The 17,251-nt window shown below is 56.3% G+C and overlaps 1 protein-coding gene across 2 annotated transcripts in view; it reads left to right on the top strand.

Annotated features, from left to right (window-relative positions):
• DAB2IP (DAB2 interacting protein) overlaps positions 1-17,251 on the top strand; it is a 126,693-nt gene that overhangs the window by 37,732 nt on the left and 71,710 nt on the right. For both annotated transcript variants that reach the window (XM_082842251.1, XM_082842250.1), the window contains one exon: positions 6,091-6,242. In XM_082842251.1, coding sequence (XP_082698377.1) covers positions 6,091-6,242 — 152 coding nt within the window. The remainder of the gene's footprint in view (positions 1-6,090; positions 6,243-17,251) is intronic.

Genomic DNA, 17,251 nt, shown 5'->3' with positions numbered 1-17,251 from the left:
GCTGTGAAAGGCAGCTGCTCTAGCTTTAGAGAATCATCAAATACCAGCACTGGAAAGGAGCTTGGTGATCACCCAACCCAGGCCCTCAGAGTACAGATGGGAAGACTGAGGCCTGGAAAGAGGAAACCTGGGGAGCCTGGGAGGTTCTGGAAGCATTCTGGCATTGCAAAGAGCACCGGGCAAGGAGAAAGGGGACCTAGGTTCTGCCATGGGTCTGCCACTGCCCTGCTCAGTGACTCTGGGGAAGTCCCCCTGCCCTCTGGGCCTCGGGTGCCTTATCTGTATCATGTGGGCATTGGCCTGGCTGCCGGCTCTGGGCACTCCCAGCTCTCACGCTGCTATCTTAGAATAACATAGGACTCCTCACCATCTCCAGCCCCTTCCTGGAGCCTCTGCCAGGGTGGAGTGAGGTGTCCCTACCAGCCTGCCAAGGTGTCAGGTCTTCCTGCCAGCCTCTGAGCCCGGCAGATCTCCTCTCCTGGGGCTGAGAGAGGCGGTGATATCTGGATGGGATCTTCCCCTCCCTTTCCTGTTTATTTAGGTGTGCTTTTGGCATTTGCACAGAGCCTCAGAAAGAAATTGAGAGACATGCCTGTTAAAAGAGCCTCCTTCTTGGAAGGGTAGCTATTTGGGTGCAGGCCTTAGAAACGGCCACCGAGGAGAAGCTGGTCCAGGGCCGAGGGAGGGCCATGGGGTTCTACCTTCACCCTGAGCACTGTCGCAGGTCAGGCCCACCCACCCATCTGCAGTGACCCAGAGTTGGTTTGTTAAAAGGGAGAAGGTGATGAAAGCAGAATCGAGGGTGCAGAACCAAACAGATGATGGGGTCGGGGCTGGTAGAGCACCTACTATGTGCCTTGCTTGGTGCCGAGTGCTTTACACTCAGGTGAGAAGGTGGTCTCACTCAGGTGAGACCAGTGGTGACACGTGACTCCCAGGTGCCCAAGTGGTGTTGCTGGAATACAAGCCCATGGCCCCCCAAATGCTGCCTCCTGGATGGGGAGTGATGCATACGTGACGATGGGACTGGGCAAGTCTCCCCTCCCTGAGCCGCCAGGTCCTCACCTGTGAGCCCCAGGTGACAGCCCTGCACTCAGGGAGAAGCCCACCTTCCCTTCTTTCTTCTCTCCCCCAGGCCCAGCATGGAACCTGGGGCATGGGGAGGAGGGGCTGAACAGTCACTTCCGTTCTGGCCTTTGACACGTGTGTGTGTGTGTGTGTGTGTGTGTGTGTGTGTGTGTGTGTGGCATGTGTGCATGTGTAAGAGGATCCCTGCCCTGCCTGCTCAGGGGCTAGAACTCTCCTGGTTACAGTCCCAGCTCTACCACCTAACAGCTCTGCCACTCTCAGCAAGTAGCTTACATTCTCTGAGCCTCTGTCTCCCCACTTGAAAACCCCAAACATCTTTCTGAAGCACATGTCCTCACGAGGATTCCTGATAAGAGGCATCGGGTCCTCCTAGGCAACCCCTCTGCTCGGGCTCCGGATGTGTTCCGTGAGTGCCCCGGGCAGAGCGACCTGGCAGAGCAGGAGCCTGGAAATTGGTAATTTATCAGCATCGTCATCACATGGAATAGATTGAAATGGTGAATGGAGAAATCACGAGTCTGGAATTCTGAAAGGCCTTTGAGAAAGCTTCCCAGCACTTCCTGGAGAAGTAGCACTTCCTGGAGAAGTAGCACTGAGGCCGGGGTCAGCGTGGGGGCAGAGAATAGGGATGGGGGAGCAGCCGACAACTCGGGTCCTGCAAGCCAGAGACCCCATGGGCCTCTGTCCTCCGCTCGGGACTTTTCTTGCACTTTGGTCATTGACATGGATGGAAGCCCAAGGGGCTTGGACCATTTACATGGATTAGCTGGGAGGGAGGACATCTGCATGGGCAGTGAGCTGTCACGGACGTGGGCAGAGGCTACAAGGGCTGTCACCAAAGGGCTGGGGGTGGTGACACCAGGCAGCAGCCTTGTGCAAAAGTCCCTGGGGCCTTAGTTGACCTAAGCACAGTGGCACAGCTGCCTGAGAAGCGCAGGGGAATGGGGCTGTGTTAGCAGAGACACAGCGCGCCATCTGGGGAGGGGGCAGGCTTGTTCCCCGCGGACTGTGCAGGCGCCTTGCTGAGCTATAGCCATCAGACCCGGCGCCAGTGAATGAAAGCGGAGGCCTCCACCTGTGCGGCTCCACCCGCCCGAGCACTTTGAACCTCCGGAGTCTCTGGGAGGTTGCTTTAGAAGAGAAGTGCTTGTTTAAAAGAGTTCAAAACTACCAAACCGAGTGATATTCTGTGGCTCCAGGATAATTTTTGCAAGCACATTCATTCATTCACTAGGCATGACACCAGCCCTGTCCCCACCGCCACGTTGCTTTCAAGCTCCTCCGAGAGCCCAGACAGACTCCCGCCTGTGGTGGTCACATACCTCCTTGGGGCAAAAACTGGTGGCTGTATCGGAGCCAACCTCGGTAATAATAATAATAAAGCTGGCAACTACTGTGTTTAGTTGCTTAGTATTTACCGTTTTACTGGGGATAGCTTACCTCATTTAATCCTTCCCACAACTCTATAGAGAAGGTATCATCCTTAACCCAGTTTACAGATAGGGACACTGAGGCTCAGAGAGGTCCAGTAATTTTCCCACAGTTTATCTGAACTAAGATTTGAACACAAGCAGTGTGAGAGGACTTCAGCTGGCCTGAGGGGTGTGATCAGCCCGGCTGGAGTATGTAGTCAGGGCCTCCTGGAGAAGGTGGATAAAGTCAGGCCCTGGGGGTGTGGAAGGGGAGGGGATCAAGGGCTTTGTCTGTCCTACTTAATCCTCACTGCAGCGCCCACCCAGTTCACAGAGAGGTGAGGGACCTTGCCTACCATCTCACCGCCAGGGGTCTATGGAGCTGGATTTGAGCCCCATTTGTTTGCCACTGGCTCCCAGCTCTCAGCCACTGGGCTGTCAGTGGGGTCCACGGCAGTGAGCCTCGAGAGCCCTGTTTTACTGAAAGAAGGGACGTGATTTGCCCACTGCCCCTCAGTAAAGGTCGACTTGGGGCTAGAACAAGATTTTCTGACTTGAAGGCCAGTCATTCCCTCTTCCTGAGTTCAGGGCTGCAGCTGCCTCCAGAAATCATGTCCTGGGACCTGCCCGTGAAGGGACAGGAGAAAAGGCTCGTCTCCCTTCATCCAGGGCTGGGCGAGGAGCCACCCTTGTCCCTTTACCCCAAGAAGGAGGTCAGTAAGCAAGCTGTGAGGCTAAGCAGGGCAGGGAACTGGAGTCCGGGGTCTTTGGTTAACCTTGTCGTGTGACCTTGGGAAAGACCTTCCCCTCTCTGGGCATTATTCACCCTTGTAATACAGTCTTTTGGATCTGAGTCCCCTTCCAGCTGTGGCTTTCTGGGATAATGAGCGTTTGTTAAGCCTGCCATATGTAGAGCCCTGAGCTGGGTCCTCTGGGGGACATAAGGTCCTCCATGGTGGATATGTGTGGTGAGGTGGGGGACAGGTGAGCTCCCTGTCCTTTTGTTATTCTGTACACTGCTCACTTCATAGTGTTCATGTCAGTCTTGGTCACTATGCCTAGCACATGGTAGGCTCTTGACAAACGGTGAATGAATGATATTATAGAGAGTTTGAGTCCCCAAGGTCATGGTCAGTTTGGGGAGGTACATTCAGAGTAGGCTTCAAGGATGCTTACAGGTAATGCTTATCAGAGGAGCATTAAGTGTAGCCTTGATGGTGGGGGTGGGGAAGACGAAGTGATACTGTCCCACTCAACCTCTTAGAAGGAAGAAAACTTTTTTTTTTAAACTCAGGAATGGGATAAAGCTGTCCATATTGCTACATAATGAGCTCCGTAAATTGTGAAACATGCTTTGTGGTTCTTTGTACCACAAGAGTGTAAAAAATTGTGAAATTTTAATCAGTGTAGAAAATAAAAACCAATAAAAAGTACAAGCCCATTGGGGGAACTTGCTTGACAACCACACCTGCGAGAGAAGAACCCATCCAAGTTAGCCAGGCGCATCCCTCCTCCCCCAACAGCTGCCAAGAGGCCAAGGTTGGGAGAGCCCAGAGCTTATTCAAGGGTGCAGGTCCCTGCCTTCATGCTGTGTCTCCCAGAGAGCCTGCTGTCCCCCTGGCCCACCACCATTTGTGGTCCCTCTGCATTAGGCCTCATCCTGTCTGTGGGTCACCACTCTGGAAGAGGGTCCCTCCTGTAGTCCCTAACCCCTAAGAGATAATTGTTAAACTGCAACTGATTAGAGTAATACCAAGCTGTAGAGGTGAGAGGCATTTGGATTCCACTGCCTGGGAAGGCCTGAAGAAGGGCCTTGAAGGATGTGCAGAATTCTGACAGGTGGCCACAGGAATAAGCCTTCTATGGATGGGAGAGATTGAGGGGGAGGAAAAAGTAGGGGCAGAAAGATGGGAAAAGGGAAAGCTTGAAGAGGGTGGGCAGAAGAGGGGGGTCCTATGGGAAAAGCTCTGACATTAGGTAGGTCTGAGAGCTGTGTGTCCTTGGGTGAGTCATTTCACCTCTCTGAGCAAGGTTTCTTCGTTTGCAGAAAGGGATGTTTTTCTGTCATTTCTGTTTGTGTGGGTGACATGAGATGATGGGTACAACCAACATTTGCTCTCATCAGTCTTGGGTGCCAGGGCCATAGAGATGGACAGATCCAGTAAGGGCGTGGACTACAGCAAATGTCCAACTCTCCCCCCAGAGCAGAGAGGGCCACCAAGCCTACCCTTTATTGTGTGACGGATGAAATGTGGTGTTCAGATTGTGAACAACATTAACTCTAAAATGAGTTAATATCTCATTCCCTTCTATCCTTATATCACCTGGAATTGAGGCTGGGGTGGGTGAGTCCCCAGAATCCCTCTCCGACAACTCCACCCACAGGGAATCACTCTTCCTGCAGTTTTCCTCTCCCTCCAACTGCCTGAGGGTACCAAGTCCAGAACACCCCAGGCTGTGGCCCCTTGAGCCCCCAAATCTACCCCAGGGTAGACTGGTTCAACCTGCTGTACTGAACGCTGTCTCCTCCCTGTCTCTTCCATTAGACCCGGAGCTCTGGGGGCTGGACTCAGCTTAGGTTCCGGTCTCAGAGTCCAGCGCAGTCTGATAGATGCATGAATGGCCTAATGGGGAGGCCCCGCTGAGGTCTGTCATACTCCTCCCGGGAGTGGACCTCCTACCCGTCATGGGTCATGAATGGGCCAGCAGGCAGCAGTCTCTCTAGGGAAGATCCAGCCTTCCCTCAGACCTGGCTCCAAATCTTGAAGCACGCAGTGGGGGTACTCGGCAAACCCTTCAGCCCCTCGGCCTCTCCTTGAGCTAGATACTAGGTCACCCTGCCCCCAAGGTGGTTGCCCCTGCTGGGGTACAACGGTTCCAGGCAAAGGGCTCCACCCCGAGGGCCTGTGACAGTCACCTGCGAAAGGAAAGACACACAGGTTAGGGGTCCAGGGTACTACCAGGAGCTGCGCTAGCCGGTCATTCCCCAGAGGACCGGACGCCTGCTCGCAGAGCCTTAGTTTCCCCCATCTGTACTACCCGGGCTGAGAACATCGACCTCGCGGGTGGAGGAAGGCGCTTTGGCAATCCAGGACCGGGAGGGGGGCGTGGACTCCTCCAGGTGGGTGGCGGTGTGTGACCTTGTTACTGTAAGAGTTGAGGAGGCTGCTGCCGCGGAGGCCCCCCGAGGCTCCCCGCCCCTCTGCAGCCCCGCCCCCTCAGCCCCCGGGGGCTTCCCCGCCCCCGCGCCCGGGGGGCTCGGGCGTCCTCGGTAGCGGCCGGCGCGGCTCGGCTCGGCGTCGCCATGGCAACAGCGGCTTAGGGGGCGGGGGCGACGTGGCTGGCTGGCTGGCTGGCTGGCTGGCTGGCGGCGCGGGGTGGGCTGGGCCGCGCTGCGCGGGCCGGGCCGTCGGCGCTCGGTCGGCGGGCGGGCGGCGCGGGCCGCGAGGTGCAGGGGCCAGCCCGAGCCCGCGCCCGCCCTCGGCCGCACGGCCGCCCGAGCCAGGGCGCGGGTTCCGCGCGGGTCCCGGGCCCGCCGCCGCCGCGCTAACCCCGCCTCCCTTCCCCCCTCTTGTCGCCCCGCGCGCAGGGCTTCCTCAGCCGCCGCCTCAAGGGCTCCATCAAGCGCACCAAGAGCCAGCCCAAGCTGGACCGCAACCACAGCTTCCGCCACATCCTGCCGGGGTTCCGGAGCGCCGCCGCCGCCGCCGCCGCCTCCGCCTCCGCCGCGGACAATGAGAGGTGAGCCCGCCGTCGCCGCCGGCCCGGCCTCCGCGCGCCGCCGCCCCGGGATGCGCCCCGGAGGGCGCGGGGACAAAGCGAGAGCCGGACTGGGGCGCGCCGAAAGCGCGAGGGCACCCCACGCCGCCCTCCGGCAACTTGTGGGGCCATCTCGGACGGGGGCGGGGCGCGACGGGAGGACCCTTCTCACTCCCCCAGGGGTGAGGACAGGGTGCCCGAGCCTCGGGGCGAGGCCGGGAGGGAAGTGCCCTCGCCGAGAAGTCCTGCCTCGCCTCGCCGAGGTGGGCATTGTTTCCCGGGCGGTACAGTGCCCGGAGCTGGGGACAGAAGTGGCGCCTCCACCCCAGGATCCATCCCCTGCCTCTGGAGCCCTTGAGTGTCCGATACAAAAGGCATTTCGGCTGGGTTTTGCGGAAACCCAGCGGTGACGAAAAGGCTGAACATCTGGAGGGGAGGAACAGGGGGCTGGGCCGCTTAGGGGGCACATCTGCTGTAAGTAGGGCGCGTGCTCCGCTGGGGGCTGGGGTGAGCAGAGCGGGCAGTGCCTGAGGCCAAGGAATAAGGGCCTCATCCTTTCCAGCCCTGGGCAGCTGCTTCCCTCCCTCACCTCTCCACTCCCAGGGGTGTCTCCTATTCCCTGTTTCCTTTTCCTGGGCAAGCCAGGAGCAGGTGTGGAAATTCCAAGGGGAGGTGGCTTGTGGGCCAGAGGAGGAGAGAGAGGAGGTGGCTCAGCCCGCCAGGAGTCACTGGCAAGGAGCCGGCTTCACCTCGCAAGGGCAAACAAGCCCTCCTGTCCGCTTGCGGGGACACCCGGCAGACACAGCCTCTTGGGGCCCAGGTCCCCCCCTCCTTGAGCCGTGCCAGCCCCAGCACCTTTCTGCTTGGGCACAGCATGGTGGTGGATTCTGGTGCCAGTTAGAACGTGTTCCTGCTCAGCTAAGTGGGGGTGAAAGAAAGAACGGGCAGGCAGCAAGGAACCTTTTCGGCATTCAGCCCCAGCATCTCAGGCCCCTGGCATCTGCCTTCCTTCATAGGGCTGTGCCCCTGTGTATGATTGGTGAGTTGGCACTCCCTGTGAGGGAGGCACAGGTAGAATGAAAATCTCTCTCCCCTCCCCCTTGGTTCCAGCAGGCAGAGGAGTACAAGTTATAGCCCAACTCCTGCCCAAGGTTGAGTGACTGTTTAACTGACCCCTAGCATCTTCCCGAAGAGTACTCTTTCCACTCTCCAGGAGAATTACTAGACCTTTAATTTTCATCAGCCCGGAGCTGCTCTCTCTAATGCATCCTCCCCGCTGCCTGCAGCTGGTTTGCTGCCCCAGCTGCCAAGCCCAGCCCGAGGCAGGACCCTCAGCCTTTTTCTGATGGCCGTGGTGCCCCAGGGGACCAGGCGTGCCCTGGCAGGAAGATTTAGCCAGGCCAGAGCTCAGCGCTGGGTGCAGCCACTGCGTCTTTGAAAATCTCGGTTCCCATCTTTGTTATTGTCTGGGCGGCAGGCCACCCGGTTTGCTGCCTTCCTCCCTCCGCCCGGCCCCTTCCTCTGGCTTTCTTCCCCAGGAACATGCCCTTCTCTGCGCTTTCCTTGGTGGGGGTCAGGACCCTCTGCACCCGCATTCAGGGCCTCGTGTACGTACCCAGTTTTGTGTGCATGTGTGGGTGTCTGGGGAACAGGAGAGACGGCAGGCGGTCCGGCCTCTGAGTGTGCCTGCCCTCTTGGGAGCAGACAGCATGCATGCCATGTTTACCTCCCTCCAGCCGGAAGCCTGCACGGAGATGCCGGCGAGCGCTCGGCTGGCAGCCCTGGCCGGAGGTCAGGGCCCGGCTGAGATGACCTGGAGCAGGTCCTGCCCAGCTTGGCCTCAGGTCAGCTTTGCCACATGCCGGAGGGGCACGGATGGGGTTGGGTAGGGAGTAAGACTACAAGTCTGTTTCTAGAAGCGGTGGTAAATGGTAGCGGTTGGAGCAGAACGTCACTGACAGTGGTGTGGAATTGTCTTATTAATTTTCGATAAACAAAATCTGGCTTGGTGGCTTCTCTGGCCCAGGAAGGGAGCCCAGACTTCCCACGGACAGGCAGAGAGACTGAGTTTGAAGCCCTCCTGTCCAGCCTTGGAGCGGCAGCGGGCTTTACTCGGACTGGGGTCTCCTGGTGTGCTGCTTCGCCGACAAGTAGATTTAGCGGCTGCTGGTGGGATGGCTGGGCAGGTGTTTCTCTGGGGCAGTCCCTGGATTCGCCCTGTTTGGAGCTGAGTGAGTCAAGCCAACTCTGGCGACCCCCACCCCCACCCCCAAGCTCACGGTCAACGCTGGGTGAGTGGAGAGGCGCCTCCCCCCGCTCTGCCGTGGGGTGGTGGTGCTGCTGAAGGCTGGGAAGACAGAACGGCTGCCTTTGGCTTGGCTCGTGGGACCCCGCTGGGCTGCCGTGCCTCTCCCTGGGAAGGGGGCAAGTGCAGAGACAGCGGCCTCACTGAGGAGATGGGCACGGGAAGGGGGCTGGGGGCCTCTAGGGTGGCAGATGTGAGCCCCCGTGGCCGCCTCATGGGGAGAAGGAGCACAGGGAACTCGGGGGCGGCCACTTGGGTTCTGACTCTGGATGAATCTGTCTGCTTTATGGCTGCTGAAGCGGCTTTGTTGCATGCTCTCTGTGCTGGGGACGTTATTTTCTTTTTGCGCTGGGATTCTCTCATCTGGGAGCTTTTTTTTGTGTGTGTGCCGGGATTCTCTCCTCTGGATTCTCTCATCCAGTTAGCTCCGTTCTGGGATCTTTCAGCTCCTTGGGAAAGGAGTCTGCCCCAGGTGTGGAGACGCTGAAGTTGGCTGATGCGGGGAGAGGGCTGATGCCTGGTTGTGAGGCTGGGGTCAAGCCAGCCAGGGCTTGGTGGGCACAACTGGGCTCTGGGGTCCCCGAGGGCCACAGGACAGGTTGAGCCTTTGTACTTACTTCCCTGAAAACAGCCTGGGGGAGGTTCCCAGTCGGTCTCCAAGATCACTGGACCCCTCAACGCTCATTTCTCCTTTGGAGGTTTTGGAAATAAGCACCAAGGACAGGTAATCATTTCCCGTGGATAACAGAAATGAATGCCGCGCGGAGGCTTTCCAGGTGAAAGGTGTGCTGGCAAAAGCACTTCGCTTTGCAGGCTGGAAACGTTCCTGCCTCATTTACAAGACGGCATTCATGTTGGCAAAAGCGACCTCGGATGCGGTGCTTCTGCCTTCCCAGAAGATAATTTCCAAGTCACTCATTTATTTATTAATGTTGCTGAGTACCTAGGAGGGTCAGCTGGCAATACTGTGCTTTCCTCATTTTTTTTTCTCGCTGATACTGTATCTGGGTGACTCTGGCCCTCCACACAGGCGGGCAACCCAGGTGCAGTTACCCAAGGCTGATATGTGTGGAGTGAGAGATTGATTTCCCTTACAGGGAGTATGTGTGTTGCCTGGAGTTCCCACACCTGAAAGTTACTAATGGTAGGATTCCAGGCAGTGTAAGACTAGGGAGGGAGATAATTTGGAAGTGGAGGGAGGGGGCTTTCAGGGACCCTCACCCGGCCCTGAGTAGGCAGGAATCAATTCTCCCCCTTTGGGTGAGGCATTCCTTGGTGGGAGGAGAGGAAGCTTGATGAGGAACAGGAAAAAATGGAAGACAGAATCTGTTTTCTGTTGACAGTAGGTGCAGGAAGGGCTGGGCACCCAGGCCTGGGTTTTCTCCGCTCTCTCCCTCCCCTGCTGTAGACAGGGAGAGCCTGGTCCTTCTCGGCCTTCCCTTGGGTGATGTTGAGATGATTGGGCATCTTAGTCTCTGCGAATAATGGGAAGTATGTGATCTTTGGATTTGAAGCCAGGCATTCCTGGGGCAAGTCACTTAACCTTTCTGAGCCTCAGTTTGCACATTGGCAAAATGGGTCTGATGATAATAGTGTCGTTGGAAATGATATCAATATATTCAGCATGTGTTTAATAGAAAATGTCTGTCCTGTTCAGTACTGTTTCCTTAGCAACTCACACTGGGTCTTACACGTTTCTTAAATGTTTCTAAAATTTTATTAAATAAGTTATAACACGCGAGAGCGGTTAGACAGGTGTGTTTTAGGTTTTCAGTAAGTGGTAGTTAATATTGGTGGCGAACAGGCCCCTCATCTGCAGTGTGGGAATAATAACATGCAATCATGCGGTGTTATTCTGAGTTCGAGAGCTGATACTCGATGTTGCTGTCCCTCGTCAGGTGAAAGGGGCTGCACAGACGATCATTACTACTTTGAACACAAGAAATAGCCAAGTGGAATGACCCTGGTTCTTGTCTACACCTGGGAAAGCAAACCTCTACTATATGTGTTTTAAAAATTGACTTGTAAAGTTTACTGTTCCATCTGATGTTCAGGCCTTACTTGTTTTTAGTAATTTAGGCATTTAGGTTATGTCTAGTTTTTCTTTATTAAAAATGGTGCTGGTATTTAATCCTTGAGTATGCATCATTTATCTCCATCTGTGATTGATTTCATGAGGTAAAGTCCTAGAATTACTAGGTCAAAGAATATGAAGAGTTTCAGGTTTTTGATAAAAATGCCGCCCATGGAGAGCCTGTAGTAATTTACACCCCCCCAGTGATTTTTGAGGGTGCTCATCTGTTTCCTTAGACCTTTAACAACATTGGGTGTCGTCATTAACACAGTCTTCGTCATTTGTATAGGCAGAAAAATGGCATTTCTTTGTTGTTTGCATTTCTTGCTTGTTAGTGATTGAACGCTGTTTTCCTGAGTTTAAGGGCCAGTAGTGCTGCTGCTTTTGAGTCTTGTCTGTTCGTGTCCTTTGCCTTCTGAACGTTCTGGCAAGTCCCTTGCAGGAGTCTTAGTTGCCCTGTTTGGCCTTCCTCAGCTCTGAGAGGCCTCATGTAGGTGGATCTTTGTTAAGTGGGTCTCTGTCTTCCAAGCGGTATGGCCGGGAATTCATTAATTACCTGCAAGGAATGCTTCCCAACTCCCCCCTCCCCTGCTCTCCTCTCCATAAGGGAGTCAGATTTAATTCTTAATCCGATAATTAGCATAAGGAGGCCTGGCATTTACACAGCACCTTGAAAGGTCTTTCACCATGCAGTAGGTAGGTGGTGAAGGGACTGTTAGATTCAGGGAAACTGAGGCACATGGTCAAAGGCGTGGTGGTGGGACCCTTACAGAAGCCAGGCTTCATGACCACGGCCCGACCCAGCTGCAGCATTGTACTTGGATCCCCATGGGCACCTTTGGGGCAGGGCTGACTGGAGCCCCACTAACGAGCACATGATTCTGAGCCTCATCTCCAGAGGGAGGGGAAAGCCACAGAACATGACCCAGACTTGGAGAAGAACCAATTTATTTTTGCTTTCTCATTTTTATCGCCCTCCTTTTAGATCTGCAGCTCCCTCGTGTATCTTCCAGAGATCTGAGCTGGGCAATATTTTTAGGAACGGTGGAAATTAGCTAGTGAGAATGTGATCAGCCCCAGCCTGGGGTTTTAAAAGCTAGAGAAGCCTTTTTTTGTACAAGTGTCTGTAGGCATGTGTACCTCCACGAGTGCGTGGTTTTGTATGTCTTACAGGTACGCACCTGCCCTCGTGAAGGTGTGCGCGTTGTATGTTAAGTGTCCTTGTGCATCTGAGGTGAATAATCGCATGTAAAGCGTTTGGAACAGGGCCTGGCGCTTCATGTAGGGCTGGACCACAGGAAGTGGCTGTATTTGTAGGTCGAATATGGACATACGGTTCATTCTAAGCGCTCAATGAGTGCTGGCTACCGTTCTTACTGTGTCTGTTTTCTTATGTGTACGTGTCTACCGGCATGTGCGTGTGTGTTTACATACATCCTGTTTCGCCGTGTGCGTGGCATGTTCTGTGTGTGCGCTCTCACATGTGCGCATCTGTGTGCGTGTGTGCAGTTGCTGTCTGGGCGTGTGGCCACCGAGCTGGCCAGTTTTGTGAACAAACCGCCTGCCTTCTTGGGAAGAGCCTCCCAGGGCTCAGCATATCCCCGGGCCATCAGCACAGCCACCCTCTCTCTGAATGCCCTCGTGCGCCTGCCTTCTTGGGGAGAGCCTCCCAGGGCTCAGCATATCCCTGGGCCATCAGCACAGCCACCCTCTGAATGCCCTCGTGCCTGTAGGTGCCTGCAGAGCGCAGGCCTGGGTGCCAGGCCTGAGGGGTGCTGTGGGTGAGGCCTTGCGCATTCTCCCAGAGTAACCCTGCTTATTTCCAGGTCCCATGTCTGAGGATATGCAAATTGACTCTTTAATGGAATTCCTTTGCAAAATATTACTTGAACCAGAAAGTTAATTACCAGGCTCTAATTAATGGCTATTTGAGAGGGCCACAGAAGCGAGCTGGAGATCATAGGGAGAACGAAAAGGCAGGAAGGAAAACACCCAGCTCCCACGGCTGGCGTGTGACTCCTTCGCAGGTGGCAGGGCCCACTTAGCTCCTCCCCCACCCGCCCTCCTGGGTGCCTTGGTGCCGGTGAGTGGAGAAGCGCCCCTTGCTAATGCTGGGTCTCCCGGCCGACAGTCCATCTGCCTGCGCCTGCCTGCAAGGGGTGGCTTGGGCCGCATTCCCAGCCTGGGGTGGGGTATGCGAGTGGCCGCGGAGAGCAAGCCCGGATTGGCGTGAGGCTGTACCACTCCTACCCCCACCCTCTGACGCCCCAGAGCAGCTGGGCGACATGCCTGAGGCCTGGGCTATGGACAGGACAGTCACCAGCCACTCTACAGTGAAACTAACCCCTTTGCTTCCCCTCTAGCGGCCCTTGGGCTGCTGCCTATGGGACCCCTCCTCCCAATTCCAGAGTTTGAGGCAGCTTCTCAGAGGACCCGCTCTCCACCAGGGGCGTGCTCTCCCTCATGATCACGGTGCTCAGTGTAGAGTGACCTGTGATCCTGCCCACCCCCCTCAGAGGACAGGCTGAAAGCCCAGAGGAGAGGACTGTGATGGGAATGATGCGGAAGTTGCCCCTCCCAGCTGGGGGCACCAGGAAGGGTGGCCTGTGTTACCGAGGGAATCTCCGTGCTCTGTGGGTGGGCACACAGCATCTCACACATCCTGGGGGGCACAGCCTGGGCGGCCCCCCAGGTCCTGCCTACAGGCCACAGCACAGGCCCCAGCGCGTGCACATGTAAGAACCTTCCTTGGCAACTGGAAGCCAGGTCCCTGTGGAAGCCACCAGTTGTGCACCAGAGGTCCCCTCTGAGCCAGGCGGGTGGTGCGGTGAGGACCCAGGGGAAGGAGAGGGAGACGGGATCCCGCCTGCAGGGTCCCTGGCAGCCTATCTGGGAATACTTTGTGCGTTCCTGGGGAAGGTAAGAAGTCACCCCAAGGTTGGAGGTCAAGCCTGATCCTGGGGGTGTGCCAAGAATAGGGCGTTCCCCAGATACCCCCACTCGCATCCGCTCAGGAAGCCTGCGTGCACCTGACCCCTGGGGTTGTCCCCTTGAAGGCCGCGGCTGATGGCGGCCTGGGGCGGGCTGCTGGGAGGCCCGAACACAGCACTTTGTGCTTTGGGGAGGCACTGGGGGTCTGCCTGGTGATTAACTGCCAGGAGGGGAGGGGCCAGAGGGCAGCCTCCAGGACGTCTTTGCATTCTCCCAAAGGCGCCTGAGCAGGGCTTTGTCGCCCCACCTCCTGCCGCTCCTCCTGCTGCCACTTGTACCTGGACTGCCACAGGCCAGGCTGGAGCGCAGGAACCTGCCTCCTGGGCCTGCTGCACTGCTAACTCGGAAGAGCCACAAGTCTGTCTCCCCGTCTCTCCGGGGGGGTTGGCGGGCCAGGAATTGGCCCAGATAGAAGGTTGGGTTTGCACTTTTCCCCACAGCAGGCGCTTTGAGGGGTGAGTTACTGCTTGTCACGGTGATCTGCTGCCTCCCTTTTCTGGTGGGCAGCCCCCATAGGGGAGCTGAGGGGTCCCGGCTGGCTCTGGCCAGGGCCCAGTTAACCCCGGGACGGTCGCCTGCCTCGGCTAGCCCTGACCTTTCTTTCTCCCAGCCCTTGTTTGCAGGGCCTGGTTGTAAAAGAGCACTTCGGGTAGAAATACAGATGCCGCCGTGGTAGCACAGGCTCTAATTTGATGCGACATTGTCCTGGGGAGTTTTCATACTGAGGGCAGTGAGTTAGTGCAGCATCTCCCTGTGCCCACTGACTAAGGGGAAGTTAATTTCATGCTGTCTTGTTGACATTCGCAGTGGAAGCTTCCTGTTGCAGCTGCAGACTGTTAGCATGTGAAGGATGTGTGCACCCAGCAATTACTGTTTCCTGGCTGGGGAGGAAATTGATTAATAGGTTGTTCACAGCCCCACCCCTCTACTCCTATTACCCTTCTTTCCCCCTTTCCATCTTCCCCAGATTTCATCAGGAAACTCAGTCCCAGAATTGGCTCTGATAAAACCCCACTCTTGTCTTGGAAGCTGAAGGCCTGGCCCCTGAGCAGGACTGACCAGCCCACCCCAGGCAGGACCCCTGATAAAATGTAGGTTCTTGGGCCCCACCTTAGACCTTCAGAATTAGACTCTGGTGGAGTAATCATGTTTCCCCAAAGTGTGAGAACCACTGCCCAAAGTCTGTTCCTTTTGCAGAGGGCAGGACCGTGTCCCAGATGTATGCCCGCAGCTTGCCTAGGCACTGCTATGTTCTTATTGATTCCTCATAGTAAGAGGGTTTTTTGTTTCTCATTTCACAGATGTAGAAACTGAAACTCCAAGAGGGGAACATGACTGGCCCAAAGTCACACTCGGGGGAACCCCATGCCTAGGCGATCCATTCCCTGGTTGAGGCCTAGAATCTTCCCATTAGCATGCCGTGCCCTTTCTTATTAAGGTTGTGATGTCTTTTGAACTAACCTTCCTCCTCCTACAGGAGTGCCAGGAGTACCCCCCGCCTGTGCTTGCCCAGGGCTCCCCGCTGTTAAAAGCACTTTCACACTGGTGCTCTAGATCTCCTAAGGGCGCCTGGAGCAATTAGGGCATTTATGATTATGGTCTGCATTCTCCAGGCAAGATGGGGGAGGCTCAGAGAGGTGAAGGGGCAGAGTTGGAGTTGGGACTTGTCTCCTAGCTCCAGGTCCAGTGCTTGGCCCACCTGAGCCACTGAGGCCCGTTCCTCTTGCCGACTTCCCAGTTACAGGTGGTTCAGAGAGGTGTAGTCACTCCTCTCTGGGGTCACCAGGATCAAGTGAGTGGCAGTAATGTGATTCAAGCCCAGGTCCACTGAGTCAAAGCCCATAGGACAGGACTAGCCAATGTTTCAGGCCTGGACCAGGTGCCCTTGGCCCCCACCTGGGAGTGGAGCTCTTTAAGCACAGCCTGGAGAGTCTCGGCTCAGGGATGAGAGTGGCTGGCTGTGCAGAGGCCCCTGGGAGAGGCCAGGTGGCCTAGGCTGTACCCCCAACGGAGGAGGCCAGATGCCCGCTGAGATTGGGAGAGAAAGATGGGGGAGGGTGGGGCAGGGGAAATCTGGGCCTGTGGGCCATGGAGCTGGAATTTGAACCCATGACTGCCTTCCAGCCCCATCCCCTGCTCTGCCAGCTGCCGGGAGGTCAGCAGGTGTGCTGGAGTCAGCCACCCGGAGCTCGACTGACTGCTTCTCTTTGAGCCTCAGTTTCTCCATCTCAACAAAGCAAAACAAAGACTAATATCTCAGTGCCCAGGACTCTGGGATTCCTGGAGGGGAGGTACCTAGCACAGGGTAGCGTCCTGTCTTTCCCGGCCTTTGCTGCACCGCCTTCAGGTCGTGAAGTCCCTGGAGGTGACGTGGGATGGAGCCATGGTAGCAGGTGGGACAGGGTGCCTGTCGTCTCTGCACTCTTCATGGCGAGCTTCTCTGAGTGCTGCGATATCACCACCAGCCACCAGCCCCTACCCTGCGTGGCCACCTTTGATGGGCCGGGCTCCTTTCCTGCATTTTCTCACGTCATCCTTACACCAGCGCTCTGAACGATATTACTCTCCTCACTTTTACAGAGAGGAAAATTGAGGCCCAGAGAGACTGAGCCACTTGCCCAAGTCACACGGCTCGTAGGTAGGATCCAAACCCAGGTGGACGGGCTTTATTATCTAAGGCCCTGCCATCAACCCCTGTTCTCGTGGTCTCTGTTTTCCAGATGACCTGCTCAGTCAGTAGTATCATCACTAACCTACCTGCCGTTTATGGAGCGTCTGCTGCGTGCCAAGCACTGTGCACCGTCTGTACGTCATCGCTAATCCTCTTGACTGCCCTTGTTTTATCCTCCCTCCATTTTACAGGTGCTGAAACTGGCCTCAGAGGGGTAAAACCACTTATCGGGGATTACCCTTGTGATGGATTGAGAATCTAGGTCTCTTTGGACTCAAAGCCAAGGTCCTCTCCAGTATGATAGTTAACATGATGGACAGATCCTGTGGGCCAGGCCTGCTCTCAGCCCTTCACAGAGAGGAACTCACTCCATCCTCACAACAGCCCGCGTGCTGCACTCTGTTGTTATCCCTGGTTTTCAACCAGGAAATGTGAATTGCACAGCTGGAATGGCAGAGGTGGGATTCGAGCTCAAGGAGCCTGGCTCCCAAGTCTGTGCTGTTAACTACTGCTCAGCGCTGCCCTCTCCCCGTTTTACAGATGAGAAACGGAGGCTCCGACAGGTAAAAGCCACTTGCCCCTATCCGACAGCAGGTGGGTGGCGCACACGGGATTTGCACCTAGATGTTTCCAGAGTGTTTCACTGTCTCCCACACGAAAGAACGCGACAGCCACCAGAGGGGGCTGGGGGAGCGTCCCGGGGCCACCCCGAGCTCTGAAGGAGGCTACTACGGGTGCCGAAGTCCTGAGGGGGTGTGGGGGTGTGTGGCAGTGGAGGCGGGCCTATCCTCCTGGTCTCAGTGGCTGGGGTCCCCAGGCTGTGAGGGTAGGGCCGGCTCGGGGCCTGCCCCCGCATTGGCAGCTACTCAGTGATTACAAGTGTCCTCCTCCTTGGGCCCCTACCTCTCTTGTCCTCCTGGCAGAGCTAATGAGCCGTGGCTGCATTTGGA

This window comes from Leucopleurus acutus (genome assembly GCF_964270905.1).
Source record: "Leucopleurus acutus genome assembly, chromosome: 7".
Classification (NCBI taxonomy): Eukaryota; Metazoa; Chordata; class Mammalia; order Artiodactyla; family Delphinidae; genus Leucopleurus; species Leucopleurus acutus.
Note: the sequence above shows the minus strand (reverse complement) of the source record. Positions and strands in the feature narration are given on the sequence as shown.